Raw genomic sequence first — 15690 nt, 5'->3', positions numbered from 1 at the left:
CACCTTGGCAACGTTACGATGTCTGGACTTCAACTCTCAGAATCCCCAACCAATAGTCCTTGACTTACAACCACAAACGAGTCCAGAATTTTACTCATAAGTCATTGCAATCATAAGGTGAGTTGCTACATGACCGGACTCCATTTTATGACCATTTTTACAATGATCATTAAATGAATCACGTGGTCACCAAGCCAAATTGGCTTATCCAATAGGCAGTTTTTGTCAAAAAGCAGCAATAAAAGATCAGAAAACATGATCATACGACTGGTCGTAAATGTGAGCCATTGCCAAGTGCCTGAAATCTGATCCCATGATCATGGGAATAGTGTAGCAGTTGTAACTTTTTTTTTGAGTCTGTTGTAACTTTAAGCAGTTGTTAAGCAACTGTTCAAGTCAAGGACTACCTGTAAAAGTTGTTAATTTTGAAAGATTCTTTCCTAGACGGCAACTTGCAGTCAGTGACAGCGCTGAGTCAAGGTTCTGGCACTGAAAAGACACTGCCTCTATTCCTGAAAAAGTTTTAAAGAATATCTATCTACTTCTCTGTTTGATATTTGATGCTGACTGTCTTGTGAAAACAAGATCTCTGAAATTCCAACAGGAGAAATATTACTTTTATTGTTCTTGTAGTCCAGTCGGTTATGAGCCATTAAAAGGGAACTGTTTCTAGACACATGGGTGCAGAGACTTTGTTTACCTAAGGCCACTTAAGTAGTGGGCATAGGAAAGCAAAATTATTGGACTAAGTCCAAGACATTACCCTACCTGGGCTTCTGTGAGCCTCATGAGCTCTTCTTTCTCATTTTAGCCCGCTCTGATCGTTACCACCACATTAATTCCTATGATGACGAAGATACGACTGAAGATGAACCAGTGGAGATACGCCAGTTTTCATCTTGTTCTCCCAGATTCAGCAAGGTAAAGCCCTTACTTACTTACTTACTTACTTACTTACTTACTTACTGCAGTTCTTCCTGAGGTCTTGACAATGAAGGATTGGGACAAAAAACCAGGAGGCCCTGACTCCCTTAGGCATGAAAGACTGGGAAGTGGCAGAATTGGCCAACAGGAGGGTGTGAAGGCCCATCATTATTTCTTGTGTTGGGGAGACGGTTTTTATTCCTATCTTGGGAATGGAGCTGAATTTGAATACGATTGTGACTGGATCGTATCCTATGTTTTCCACTAATATTTCTCATTAGATTGGCTCAGCCCATCTCTTTCTTCTTCTTCTCCATCCCATTACTCCAGGTGTACAGCAGCATGGAGCACCTGTCCCAGCACGAGCAAAAGACTCCAGGTGTCACCACGCGGGACCAGAGCAACAAGCACAAGGACGACAGGCTTAGCAAACGGGAAAGCCTTGGCAGCTTCACCTTTCGGGACAAGAACTGGCGCACCAGCTCTCCAGAAATGTGAGTCTCCCCTGGGTTGTTCTGCAGTGACTGTCCCTCTCCCAGGCCAGGAGAATTATATTTAGGGACCGGCTGGGGAGACAGAAGATTTGGGGGTCTCCTTGGGAAGACTGGTGAGCTGCTGTTGCTACTCAGCAACAAGGGATGATAGGTCTCTTTCTGAGCATTCATATCCTTGATGATGCGGCAGTGGAAACTAACACTTTTGGCGCTGAGAAAAGGGATCATATATCTAGCATAATCAGCATCAGCTTGGTTTCTATGTGTGTGTAAGAGAGGGAGAGAACGTGAGGGGTGCAAAAGGTGTTGCTTTTCATTTGTACATGTTTTCTTATTTCAAAACAAAATTGACTGAAAAGTAAAAAGAACTCAGTCAAAATGTGTTTTGACTAATAGAAATTGAAACTATCCGTCCCAATGAAACCTAGATGACTTTTCAAGAAGAAAAAAACTAATGATAAAATGTAATAAAAATTACATTTGTTTATTAAGCGGGAAGGTCATTTTAAAAGGTCTTGTTTATTCACACGGTATTAATTCTGAAGATGCAAAACAGCCAAAAAGAAGGAGGAGGAGGAGAGTTCACGGACTCAGTCTGAGCCTCATTGATTACAATTTGTTACCATTGACTAAGGCAGAACCAAATTAAGATTCAGTGAACCTATCCTGACAAAACTTGTGGACTTCAGTTAACCCTGCCAGAATTTTTCACAACAAGCTTTGGCCCAAACGTAGCCAGGCTAAGTCGGTTTGCTCACTTCTGTCCTACAGGAAGCAACTCTCAGCCTCGGAGTCATCATACACTGAGAGTGATTCGAGTCCCCCACTGGGAGCCCGCCGGCGTTTCTCAGCACTGATGGACACCAGCCGTTTTGCTGTGCCATTGGAAAGTGACAACGAGATACCTGGCAAGGGACCACCGAAGGCTCCTGCAGAAAATGGGTCTGTGGGATCCACCCCTCAGTCTGAAGGCAAGGAGACCAAGGAGGGAGCAGGAGATGTTGCACAGTGTCCAGCTCCTGTGGAGACTGAAGCAGGTGAGTACAGACTATGGCAAGGTAGGTAGCCGTTTGCAAAAACCGGTGACTTGGATAGGCTAAGCAAAGTAGCCACAGTGAGTGGTTTCCTACATTTGTTGCAGGACCTCTGCATTTGGCTTAAAACAGTTTTTGGTCCGTCATTCTTTTCACCTCTGGGCCACAAATCCCTCGCCCTTCCAATCTCTAGGGAGGAGTAGCATTCTTGGTCAAAGTGATCTCATTTCCCTGGACATACTGGATAGCACAACACCTGGGTAGTGTAACTTGAGTCACCTTTGACTGTTTCCAAGCCCCCGGGTTTCATTTCAGTATTTACCTGAAATGTCTATTCAGAGTCTGGTAATCTTTCCAGTAGATACTACAACCTGAACGCCCAGATGCCAGCAGGTGTGGGGATTCAACGATTTGTTCCCAAGCATAGGCACCTGTTTGGAGGAAAGAGTAATTTTCCAAAATGCCTGCTGCAGGTTTGGCTTGAGAAGATGCATATTTTTGCCCTACCTCCCACTCCCTGGTAGCACAGCTGTTGCAAGCAGTGCATGTTCGAGCAATGTTATCAGAATAGTGGCAATGGATATTAAATTTGGCCTGTTATTGTGATGCCTAAGGCAGGAATTGTGCTCACATGCACACGTACACCCAGAGATGGAAGATTTTGAATGCTTTAAGACCATCGCTTCACTTTACTTTTGAGAGGGATGGCTTAATTGGATAATGCCTTCAAACTTTAGTGGCACCGAGTGACACAACTGATCCTTTTCCAATTGCATATTTGTGTATGTGTGAAAGCTTTCATGCTGCCTTACTTCTGCAGAAGTAAGAGAGTGCCCTCTTCATATTAGCAGCCCTAAAAAGACAGTGTCCCTTCCTTACGGCAATGCTCCTACACCCGTTTTATTTTATTTTTCCCCAGTCATGCTTATTTCCCTTTAGCAGATAATGTATTTGTGATTTAGTTTTAGGGACTTGTACCCTTCCCAAACCATTTTATTTTTAGTATAATGGCATTTATTTTGCATAGTTGAGTTTTGTATCATAAACAAAAGGTTGGGACTACATGTTATCGTCAAGTGCTGCTAAGAAAGGTATGGCTTAATGTGGAAAAGAGAACTAGGAGACATGATTAGTAAGAAACTCTGCACAGTGCCTCCTGTCTGAACAGGAAGTCTGCTCCCCATTGTGCTTGGCTTTTGATTCCTCCCCTGGTTCCTCTATACCAGGGGTGTCAAACTCAATTTCATTGAGGGCCGCATCAGCATTGCGGTTGCCCTCAGGGGGCCGGGTGGGTATGGCCTACTGGGTGGGCGTGGCTAGAGTGCGTATGGCCTACTGGGTGGGCGTGGCCAGCTCTACATCGTTCGCATCAAGGGTGCCTAGGGGGGCCTGGGCAGGAGTGGGACAGATCTGAGGGTCTCTGGCAGAAGGAGGGTCTCTGGGCCAGGGCCAAGGCAGTGGGGGCCGTTCCCTCACTGTTTCCAGGATGGCTTCGCGGGCCACATGAAACCACTTAACGGGCCGGATCTGGCCCCCGGGCCTTGTGTTTGACATGTCTGCTCTATACTACAGCAATAGACTGCTGAATTGTAAGTGTTTGGTGCCTCCAAACATGATGGAAGCTGCCATTACTTACTGTTCTGAATTTGGAAACCCTTGAAGGGTAGGTTGCAAGCTGGGATTTCCCAACCTATTAAACTCCAGCTCTGCTTTACAAATGTCCTGAGAACCGATATTGAGATGGTTCTGATCTTCGTGGAACCGAGCCAGTTGTGAGGCACAAACCACTTCATAAGATCCTTGGTGATTTTATCGAGTCCCAAGCGGGATAAACAGGACCCATTCCATCCCTTGGCATGCTATCTAAGAGGCCAGCGAAAAAGGCAAGGTTTCTAAGAGTTTAGCAGCCCAAGAATCTAACTGCACAGCTTGGACTCTGTGGCAACCTAGTTTGTGCAACAGCCCCTTCTTTCAGACCACGAGACTGTACTGCTCATGAAGAGCATTCTTGGGAGTTTAGCAATAGCAATGACAAGACAAGCACATTTCAACGTTTAAAGGGTCAGCCATCATTTGTCATTCCTTTTCATGACACTCCTATTAGTACGTGGACTAGAAACCTAAGCTTAAGCCTTTCAGGTTACATGAGAACGCAGAGAAGGCCTCGGTGTACATGCACACAAACAGGCACATGCACACTCATATCATAATCTCAACTTCGTATTGAATCCTGCTACCTGCTGCATTATATTTCCCAGAACGCTTTGATGATGCTGGCTGGGAGTTCTGAAACAATTCATGGACAGCACCAGATTGATGGAGGCTATTGTTGTGGGAAGGGTTTGATGAGCAGCATTATGGTTTATTTGCCAACAGTCCTTCAAAGAACAGAGGTGGATCGGTAGTGCTCACAATGCCCTCTGGGGAGATGGTGGGGATAGTGGGCAGTTCATGTGGTGGTGTCCTGTGGCTCTTGCTTGGAGGTGGGGGTCCCTGAGTGTGGTCCTGTGATCTAGGGCTTGAGTCATCATCCCTCTCTCTCCCCTCCCCAATAGGCGATAAATCAAAAGCGGGTGAGCTACAGCCCCCCAAAGAGCTGGACCCATCTGCCCCCAGAGCTACCAATGACTTGGTGCTGCGTCGGGCCCGGCACCAACAGCTCTCAGGGGACACCGCCACGGCTGAGAAGCGCAGCTCCCGCACAGGGGGCAAGGTCATCAAATCTGCCTCAGCTACTGCATTGTCGGTCATAATCCCCACAGGTACGCCCCTCCTCCTCCTCTTCATTCCTCCCCCCCCACACAACACCCAGACCCCTAGAAATGGCATCCTCCTTTGAGCCTGACCCGCCCACACTCACTTAACACCCTCCAGTCACCGTCTGTCTTTGCCCCACCAGGCTATGCACCACACAGACCACTGGCCTAAGACCCTCCCCTCTTGCGCTGTGTTCCCTTCATCCTCCTGAACACTGAACTCCTCTAGATTCCCCATTTCCTTGGTACAGGGATTCTCTCTCCCCCACTCTAATAGGAATCGATACCGAATTTGTCTTCAGTAGAGTCCCCAAAATGTTTGTCTTGTGGCTTTGCATGATCTATTCCACCCACCCACCCAACCCGCCCTTTGGTTCTTCTAGTGTAGTTGCTGGGCTGTGTGTATTCTGCAAAAAGCCTGTCACAGTAGAAGTGGGATGCTGCAACTTTTTGTAGGGTTTATGTAAATGAAGCAGATTTGCTTGATAGAATGTTCTTTGCATGGCTGATATTTCTGTTCAAATCCTCTGCTTCTGTTACGTATGAGAAGAGGTAAATAAGCTAGGGGGAGGCACCCAAAACCTCCTCGCCTGACCGGTACCAAGAATCTGAATTCAGTGATACCCACTAAGATCTCACTTGGTGCACATTCAGTTGTATCTAGTCATCAATGGCTAGAAATTGGAAGGCCAAATTTTGTGCCAGGGTAGCCTATGTGCAGCTTGAAAATGCACCATACACGCAGCCCTTGTAGTTGCCTGTATGTGTCAGTGGTTAATACTATCTACTTGAGAGTGACCCAAAATATCCCAATGATGCATTACTTGGGGAAACATTTCCCTTTCCAGCTAGAAAAACACATGCAAGTAATCCTCGACTTATGACTGGCTGCTTAATGACCATTCAAAGTTATGACAGATTCCTTTCCGTCCCCCCCCCCCAAGATACTTATGAGCTGGTTTCAAAGTTACTGCTGCTGCAGTGCCCTCACCATTGTTTATCCTTACGATCAACCACAGGGATACCCCACTATCTCCCTCACCCATCCCACTGGGTCCCTGCAAGGCTGTTCCCAAGACGGCCACTCGGCCTTTAGGAAACCTAAAGCCAGTTAGCAGAAGTGACCAGCACACGGAAGAGCCCAGTCAATGCAAAGCTCAGCTCAGCTTTCTCTATGCTATTCTGCAAGCAAATAGTACTCCTCGCAAGACTGCAAGGGGGGGGTGTCTATTTTTTTAAGGAGGCTCCACAAACTACACCAGCAAATGGAACCTTGTTGCAGGCCATTGCAACATGCAACAGTAATGGGCAGGTTCCACCATGGTCATAAGTCGAGGACTATCTCTACTGGATATTGTTTACCTCTGGAGCCTGCACAAACACTTATCCCTGTCTCACTAGACACCTCTACTGACCAGCTCTTAAGGTTACCTGTCCTCCAGTAGCCCCCCTCCTCCCTCAAAGTGTTCTAAATTCTGTATCATTCCTATGCCAATGTGCCCTGGGGGCTGGCAGAAAATAATAGGAGGGTAAAGCTAGGCTGGTGCCAAGCCCCACAAGAAACTGATCTCCAGTTAACTACAGCAGGGAAGCAAAGAGCCCTGTGGTGTGCTTGGAAAGCATGTGTCCATGGAAAGCATCTTGCGTTATAACCTCTTAATTTTCTTTTTTCTCTCTCTCCTTTCAGTGGAGCAGCACAGCAGCTCACCCCTGGCCAGCCCAATGTCTCCCCGATCACTCTCCTCTAATCCTTCGTCCCGAGATTCCTCCCCATCCCGAGACTACTCTCCTGCTGTCACCAGCTTGCGCTCACCAATCACTATCCAACGGTCAGGCAAGAAGTATGGCTTCACCCTGCGTGCCATCCGTGTGTATCTGGGAGATAGCGATGTCTATAGTGTGGATCACATTGTCTGGGTAAGAAGACATTCTGTATTTGCAAGATTTAAGAGAATGCTCAGGAAAGAGCCATATAGCTGTTGAGATAGAAATTAGCAGCAAGGATTCTCCTGTCACAACAATGAAGCTATTGTCCTATGAATCAATGGGAGGTAGCAACCTTGAGAGACATTCTCTTGGCTTGTTTCTTGGCAGCATGTGGAGGAAGGGGGTCCAGCCCACGAAGCAGGTCTGTGTGCAGGAGACCTCATTACTCATGTCAACGGAGAGCCAGTGCATGGTCTGGTGCACACTGAGGTGGTGGAACTCATCCTGAAGGTAAGCAGAAGTATGCAAGACATTGGAGAGTCTCTGACTGTGTTTTTGTTACTGTCCCACAGCCAGCTTACCTTTCTTTCCCTTAGAGTGGAAACAAGGTGATGGTGACTACTACGCCCTTTGAGAACACTTCCATCCGGATTGGACCAGCCCGCAAGAGCAGCTACAAGTCCAAAATGGCTAGAAGAAACAAGAGGAGCACCAGCAAAGAAGGGCAGGAGAGGTGAGCTGCACAGAGAGAATGGGAAGTACAGGAACAAGCAAGGTGTATCAAGGATAGCTTGATCCCCTCTATGTTCACAGAGATTTGGGAGTTCATCTAGTGTAATTCCCTGCTGAATGTAATTTCTTCATTCTGGCAGTAAGAAGCGCAGCTCCTTGTTCCGCAAGATCACCAAACAGTCAAATTTGCTGCACACCAGCCGTAGCTTATCATCCTTGAATCGCTCCTTATCCTCCAGTGATAGTTTGCCTGGCTCACCCACCCACGGTTTGGGTGCCCGTTCACCCACCCAGAGCCTGCGCTCCACTCCTGACTCTGCGTACCTAGGTAAGAGGTTAGGACAGCTATGGTTGCTAATGGCAGGGTTGGGTGGGAAGGGAGGACAATGAGAACTGTTTCCGACAGACTGTGACACCCTTATATGCTGGAAATATTTTTCTTGGCCTCTGAAGAAGACTGAAGAGTAGCTGGGGCATCTGGCTTCTTTTTTCATCAAGCTTTACTTTCATAAAAAGGGTGATATTCTTTAGTTCAGATGAGTATTACAAAGATTGCTGAACTATAATTTCTAGGATTGGCCAGTGATTATATTAGCTAGCATTTGCAAGTCAGCGGTGTCTAAAGAGCCGGATTTCTGTAAAGCCCTCTTTTCTATTGCCAAGTTGGAATCGCCATGGTGGTCCTTCCACCTAATGCTGTGCAACTAATAGTCAGTAGGTTTGAGAGAGAGAGATAAAAAGGGGTGGGGGCAGGCACCTGCAAGATGACATGAAATCATCCTTGCTGATCCTTAAATCTAGGCCATGGTTGCATTCCTTTAAAGTTCAGGCACAAAAGGCAACAGGAGTAGACTATGGGTGGTTCAATTATCAATCTAGTACCCTTTTTCCCAGTCTCAAATAATGTCATTACCCTCCCCCCCCCAAAATCAGACTTTTACGTAAGTGTCTCAGCAGTGGCAGTCCTAAACTGGATCCTCGACTCACAAACCAGCAATTACAAATTGCTCCATTACCCCAAAGGCAAGGCAAGAGTACCCCCAGTTTAAGAAGCATTGATCTAGATCAGCGTAAAAATGCAAGGGTGAATAATTGCATGAAGAACATGCCCTGGTCAATCTTCATGTGTGTCTGTAAGATGGAAGCCCTAGGCCATTTCCTTGCAGGGGAACCCACAGCACCTCTCCTGATTCTCTCAACGGGGCAAGTGAGAGTGCTCTGTGGTACATCTCATCTTTCATCTCTTTATCCCTTTGTAGGGGCCTCCTCTCAGAGCAGTTCCCCAGCCTCCAGTACGCCCAATTCACCAGCCACCACGTCCCACCACATGCGGCCCAGCACTCTGCACGGCCTGTCTCCCAAACTGCATCGCCAGTATCGTTCTGCCCGTTGCAAGTCAGCCGGAAACATTCCCCTCTCACCACTGGCACATACGCCCTCACCTACACAGTCCTCACCACCGCCACTTCCCGGCCATACCGTGGGCAGCTCCAACACCACCCAGAGCTTTCCTGCAAAGCTTCATTCTTCACCCCCAGTGGTGCGGCCACGCCCCAAGAGCGCAGAGCCCCCTCGTTCGCCACTTTTGAAGCGGGTGCAGTCAGCGGAAAAACTGGGCTCTCTCCTAAGTGCAGAGAAGAAGGTGGTAGTGAGAAAACATAGCCTGGAGGTGGTGCACTCTGAATACCGCAAAGACTTCTATGGGGAGCCTGGCCTTCACAGCCTAGCGGAGTCAGACGGGGAGAGCCCCAGTGAATCTGGCACTCCCAAGCCCTTGGCCACCCGGCGCCTGGGCCGGCAGGAATCCCCCCTTAGTTTTGGGGTCGGAGATGGAGAGGCAGCTTCGGAGGCCAATGCCAAAGCAAGGGGACCAGATGCGATTCCTGCGGATTGCAGGAGGAGCCAAGCTGTGCAGACCGAGGAGGCTTTTGCAGCAGCAAACCGAGCCCTGACAAAAGCCCTGAGCCCTGTTCAAGAGCACGAGCAAGGCAGAAAAGGCAGCCTGGAGGCAGATGTGATTCCACGGGGCCCTGTCCCAATTGTGTTGGAACCGAAAGAGACCCAAGATCCTGGCTCTCCAGGAAAGGCCACTCTTCAGCCTGTCCAAGACAAAACCGGCTCGCCCAAGGAGAAGTGGATCTTGGAGGTTGTAGAAGAGCACACCACATTGGGAACCTGCGTAAAAACCCCCAGTTGTCTCTGCCCAGAGGGAACCAAGAACGGACTGAAGCGAAGCTCAGCTGAAGCAAAGGCAAAACGGGGGAAAGAAGAGCTACCTGTCTTGGCATCAGGGAGCAAGTGTGCAGGAGATACGCCCCGGCCCCCTGCTCCTACTCTGGAGAAGAAAGGGGCTGCTCACTGAACCAGAGAAGAGTTGATTTTCTCACCCTCCTGGCCCCCAGAACCGTACTAGTAGAACACCAGTGTCGTATTTGCCTTCCAGCCTTCGTGATGGTAGGAGCGGTAAGGTAGCAAAGCTGCATTCCCAACAGAGCTGGAAGGGGAAGCTCTTTAAGCTCTCTGTGAATACGAAGGGCAGAGGCAACAGTGCCTCCCCCTCAGCCATCCCTTTGTGAATGGCATGTCTGCTCTTAAGCCTTGTAAAGTACCTATACATATCTCTCACTATATATATATATTATATTATATTTATATAAATATAAATACAAATATATATATATATATATATATATATATATATATATATATATATATATATATATATATATATATATATATATACATACATATATATATATGTACATATATATATATATACATATATATATACATATATATATGTGTGTGTGTGTGTATATATATATATACACACACACACACACACACACACACACACACACACACACACACACATATATATATATATATATATATATATATATATATATATATATATATATATATATATATATATATATATATATATATATATATATATATATATATATATATATATATATATATATACACACACACACATATATATACATACACACACACACACAAGTAAAACTATACATGAAATGGTTAATACTGTGATCACTCCCTTCCCCAACCTCACACCCATTGTACTGTGCTTCAGGCTATTTCTTGAAATCTGTATAATAAAAAATAATTAGAATTGATGTTTAGGAAAAAAAATAGAATTGGAATATAGAACACCAAGCAATGTTGGAATGTAGCAAGTTTTGCTCCTTCACAAAGTTCAAAAAGTCCAGTGAAAATTCTTGGGTCATAATCTGAATCTCTGCAGGCAAGCTGGCACGCAAAGGGAGAGGTCCAACGTCACGGACATTTGTCACGGAATGATTGGCACTGTGGCAGGGGGAGTTGACAGGAGAGCTCTTGGGACATTGTCAGAGTAGCATTAAAGGAACTGCAAGTAAGCAGCTCCAATATTCATGTCCACAGTTCTCCCACCCGGATAATGGCTGGTTCTTGATTCTATTTTGTTTTCCTAATTTCAATGATAAATTATTGGATTTTATATGTTTTTCACATATGTGAGCAATTTAAATAACAAATGACTTATCAGGTGAAGTAAGTAGGTCAGCCTTTAGTTGTGGGGTTGTAAATCTGTTTCATCCCAAAGAGGAACTGGTTTTTTTTTTAATGTATAACTGTGAATGGGACAAAAAAACTTGTCTCAAGCTTTTGAAAAGGCAGAGACTCCCTATCATGAAGACATGGTAAGTTAGTCTCCTGAAGCAGTGGATTTGTAGGATCAAAAATGTTGATGGAGAACACTTCTGATCTAAGGACATGATATTTGGGAAGTTTTACTATGCAAGTTCAATGGAAATGGGATTTGTTCTGGATAATTCTTCAGCAGGGGTGTATTGTGGAAGGGAGATGCCCTTGGGATGTTTCATATTAGGTATCTAAAACATCTCTGTCTTTTTGCAGTGTAATGGATAAAACCTCAACCTGCCCCTAGTGTTGTTTGGAAGAGAAATCATATTTTCATATTAATATCCTTGCCTCTAATGGCAGGCACAACATCCCAAGCTACTAATTCATTGTGGACAGGCTTTGCTCTTCTCTCCCATGGCCCTTAATGAGCTCACTTAGTTTCACTCCCAGTCTGATAGACCCATTAAGCAAGTAGATTCTCAGACTGTGATTTTGGGCTTCTGACAAAAGCCTTAACAGACAATGACTGGAGAGAATGCTGCAATCTAAACTGGTAAATCTGGAAGTGCATATGGAGCTCAGTTCAAAGTGCAGGAACAGGTCTCAAAAACCTGTTTCAACTTCCCTCTCCCTGTTCTTTTGAAAAGGATGAAGTAGCTGACACTGGAAACCTGGTTGGCTTTCCAGGACTATCAGGAATAGGAGGAAAATGGGCATAGCCTATGAATTGGCATATAGGACGGATAAGCCTCTTTGTGTGTCCATTTAGGATACAGAACTACTGTGGCACTGCTAAAGGGGCAGGGACAAGCATTAGGAGCTTCCTGTACACTGCTAGGTTGCAATAAAGGGTTCCTGTAAATTTAAGGTGGATGCTTGACCACATTGGTCAAAATGCATGATGTTGCCATGCTGCCCACTCATGAATTTATGTCATTGGTATTTGGGCAAAGATGTCATTATGCATGATGGTGCTGTAAATTAGCAATGTCATGTGTAAGTGTACAGCTATGATCTCAAATCAGGTTGCACTTAATATATTGTTTATCCAGAAGCGTTTTGCAGATACCAGTTCTGATGGGATAGAGTCCAGTGAATGAGAAAAAGAGCCTGCTTCTCTTGGCTTTCTCTGTTCATCCCGAGACTTGGTTGCTTTCCCTTGAAAAAGAAGTTCAACTCTCAAATTTAGCAACTCAGATATGGCACCATATCATTAGGAGTATAACAAAGTGGTCTTAAAAAGTGCTGCACAGATGCAATTACTGCCTGGTATAGCTGCTGGTCTATCTTCCCCACAGTGCTTTCCCTCTCCACCTGGAAGGAGAGGTATTCTCTATGCAAATATCAGCTAAATTATGATACAAGTCTGTTTTCCTCTCCCCTTTTGACTATCCTCAATTCCAATCCTATTAACTTGCACCATTGTCTCTTCATTCACGCTCCTCCATTTATCCTGATAGCACAATTCTATATGAGCCCCTGAGAGCCCTTGCAACCTCCATGCTGTTCCGTCATTTCACTAAGCCAAATGCAGCCCCACAGAGCTGCCTTGCCTGCCTGGAGCTACACAGCCCGGCACGCTTGGCAAGGTTCATGGCAGATTTTATTTGGCCCTAAATATCACAACTGGCCCACAAAACTCCTCTCCCGGATGTATGAGCGCTGGCCCAGTACTTAGACAGCAGGTTTACTCCAAGCAAGTCTGCAATGTAGTGTACTGAATAGATGCTGAAAAGGAGTGGTGCAGAACTCCTAAATTTGGGGGAAGGGAGTCAGGAGGCAAATATGTCGGTGGGGAAAGCATTTTATTTGCAAAGTTCATTTTCCTCCCAAATCCAGAGTTAAAGAGCTCTTCCTTATAAGGGAGCAAAGCAATTAGAAAGACAGGAAGAAACCTCCGGGGTTGGAGCACCTACCTTGCAGGGAAGGTACTGTATGTGTGTGAATGCTCTCCCTCTCCGATGTAATGCATGAGTGCTCGATGAAAGACTCTGGCTGTACTGTCTGTACTGTGAATAAAGGCATATACCCTATCTCCCATCCCAAGGAGCTAGGAAGCTGACTGCCACGTAATCTACCTGCGAAGTATTTCTCTTGGACCATCAAAATTGTCTCTTGGCTTACGCGGGCAGAAGCATTGTCATGTTAATAAACCAACCTGTACAGCATGTTTGGCTTTTACCTTCTGTAATCACTGGTTGTTTGAGTTTGGAAGGGGAACGTCTGAGGGAAAAGCAGATGGTTCATCTCGAGACTGCCTGTCCCACCCTTATTTCCTGGAATCCAGGGACTGGGCAGAAGTTATTAGGGCGGGAAACCAGGGTGCGGAAGGAATTAGGCTTGAAGGAAGAGTTGCCCCAGCTAGCCTTAACCAAAGGGAGATTTGCCCTTCCATGTGCTGCCTGAGTCACATGGCTCCTCAGAATAATTTCCCCATTCCACTCCCAGGCTTCCTCCCTCCAGCAGCCTCAGCCTGGTGTTACATAAGAAGGGCATTGTGCCAGAAAGTTACTGTTACAAACAGGCTTCTATTGTGCACATGCAGCTCCTCTCACACGGCGTTCTGTGCCAAGACAAGGCAACTAGGACAGAGTCCATCCTACTAGGCTATTCTGTCACTGGGTCTGAGTGACTGGTTGGGTTGCTCTTGCAGTACAGCCAACAAACGTGACTTACTAAACAGCAAAGCAATTCTAGGCTGATCTGATACGGTTATCTCTGGTCCAACAGAATGATTTCATTGGTCCCATTTGTGACTTTAGATCTGGTTGGTTGATAAGGCCTTATTATCTCAATTTTAGATTTAATTTAGAATGAATATTCAAATATTTGCCAGCTGTGGCTTCTAAGTGACCATGTCTTCTCTCTCAAGTCTGACTCATCTGAAGCTCTCCCCTTTGTATCTTGGGACTGAGCACTGGAATAAGGGAAGTTATTAAGACCTATTCCCCAAACTCACAAAGCACCTCGGAAACTCAAAAAACAAACAAACTGAGAACTGGCCTGTTTCACATACACATCTCTTAATAAACCCAAACACCCATCCAAGGAATGATGAATGCTGGCTGCTATTCAGAATGTTATTGAGATATGCAGCACGATACACAAAGGATTTAATTGACAAGAGCCTTGATTAAAATGCATGGAAATTGTGCAAAAGGAAGTGGCAGAATGGCTTGTGCAGAACTTCCCAGTAGATAATCCATTATCAGTGAATGAGTAGCTGAAGATTAATCTGAAATGCTAACAGGCATGCTTTTTGAGGAAAGTGACAAATTGTTGCTGGAAGTGGTGGTACACATAGTACATTCCACCAAGATAGATGTAGACAGGGCATAATTTTATATTTATAGTATTAAGTGTAGTAGTACATTTATAATATTGAATTTGAGCTTGACCTACCAAGATGTCAGAAGCTCACAGGAGAAATTTTGGGGACTATCTGACATCCTAAAATTGAGTAGAGGGAAAAAAAACTTTTTTCACTCTTCTCTCTCCCATGTATTTGTCATGCATCCTCTCCCCTCCCCCTCCCCACTCAGTCCTCACATAGCAAAGGCCTCCACTGTACTAAATCTGAATTTAGTACAGAGGCATTTTGATATTAGGAAGAGGGACAGCTCTGCCCCCCGCCCCGCCAGGGGCTGAGAGTTGTCTGCCTTTGGCTTAGGCCTATTCTTAATTCCACAAACTCTTAAGCAGCAGCCTTCGGTCTCTTGCAGAGCATGAATGCCCATGAAGAATGAGGTAAAGCCTAATAACAATTTCCACATAGGTGCTGATTAAGCACAAGTTCACCAGTGGTGAGGAGGTGCAGCTGCCTTTCTTGAGACACCCATTTACAAGCTTGTGGAGATTGTCCTGTCATCACCCATCTGATTTCTATAGTGACTCAGCAATGTCTGGAAGGCCATGGCTCTGAAGGAGAAAAGGTGACCAGGCAGTCACCTGGATCTCAGCCGTCAGTGATGATGATCTCATCTAGTTACTGGGTTCCTTGTATTCTCTTGGTTGAGGGAAGATTCTTGCAGCTAACGCCTCCTGGCCCAGTTTACCAACATGCTTATCCCAAGGGCAAAGCCTTTACCTTCACACAGCACATCCCCATGAAATGGTAGAACTGTTTTGTCTCCACCTTCCTAGTTTTCTGAGTTTCAGGGCTTACAAAGCTGTGGATTTGTATTATCCCTCCCGTTTCATCTTCAAGGCAAATACTGCAACTGAAATGAAGCAATATTTATCACATACTCTGTTATTTCCTGCCCCACAATCAGCTCATGGGCCTGTTCACACTGCTAGATTGCCACTGCGAGAAAGTGGTCACATGCAATTGAGTTGAGTGGAGCTTGCATACACTTTCTTGACTGGGGTGTGTGATGCCAAACTCTC

General features: G+C 45.6%; 1 protein-coding gene across 1 annotated transcript in view; it reads left to right on the top strand.

The window, feature by feature from the left end:
- Positions 1–10049, top strand: part of MAST1 (microtubule associated serine/threonine kinase 1) — a 79683-nt gene extending 69634 nt beyond the window's left edge. The window contains exons 19-27 of the mRNA XM_081321812.1: positions 812–921; positions 1255–1418; positions 2190–2455; positions 5008–5214; positions 6896–7125; positions 7303–7425; positions 7512–7648; positions 7788–7975; positions 8907–10049. Coding sequence (XP_081177938.1) covers positions 812–921; positions 1255–1418; positions 2190–2455; positions 5008–5214; positions 6896–7125; positions 7303–7425; positions 7512–7648; positions 7788–7975; positions 8907–10009 — 2528 coding nt within the window. The 3' untranslated portion in view covers positions 10010–10049. The remainder of the gene's footprint in view (positions 1–811; positions 922–1254; positions 1419–2189; positions 2456–5007; positions 5215–6895; positions 7126–7302; positions 7426–7511; positions 7649–7787; positions 7976–8906) is intronic.
- Positions 10050–15690: the final 5641 nt, after the last annotated feature.

This window comes from Vipera berus, assembly GCF_964194415.1.
Source record: "Vipera berus genome assembly, chromosome: 2".
NCBI lineage: Eukaryota > Metazoa > Chordata > Lepidosauria > Squamata > Viperidae > Vipera > Vipera berus.
This window is presented reverse-complemented; position numbering and strand designations above follow the sequence as displayed.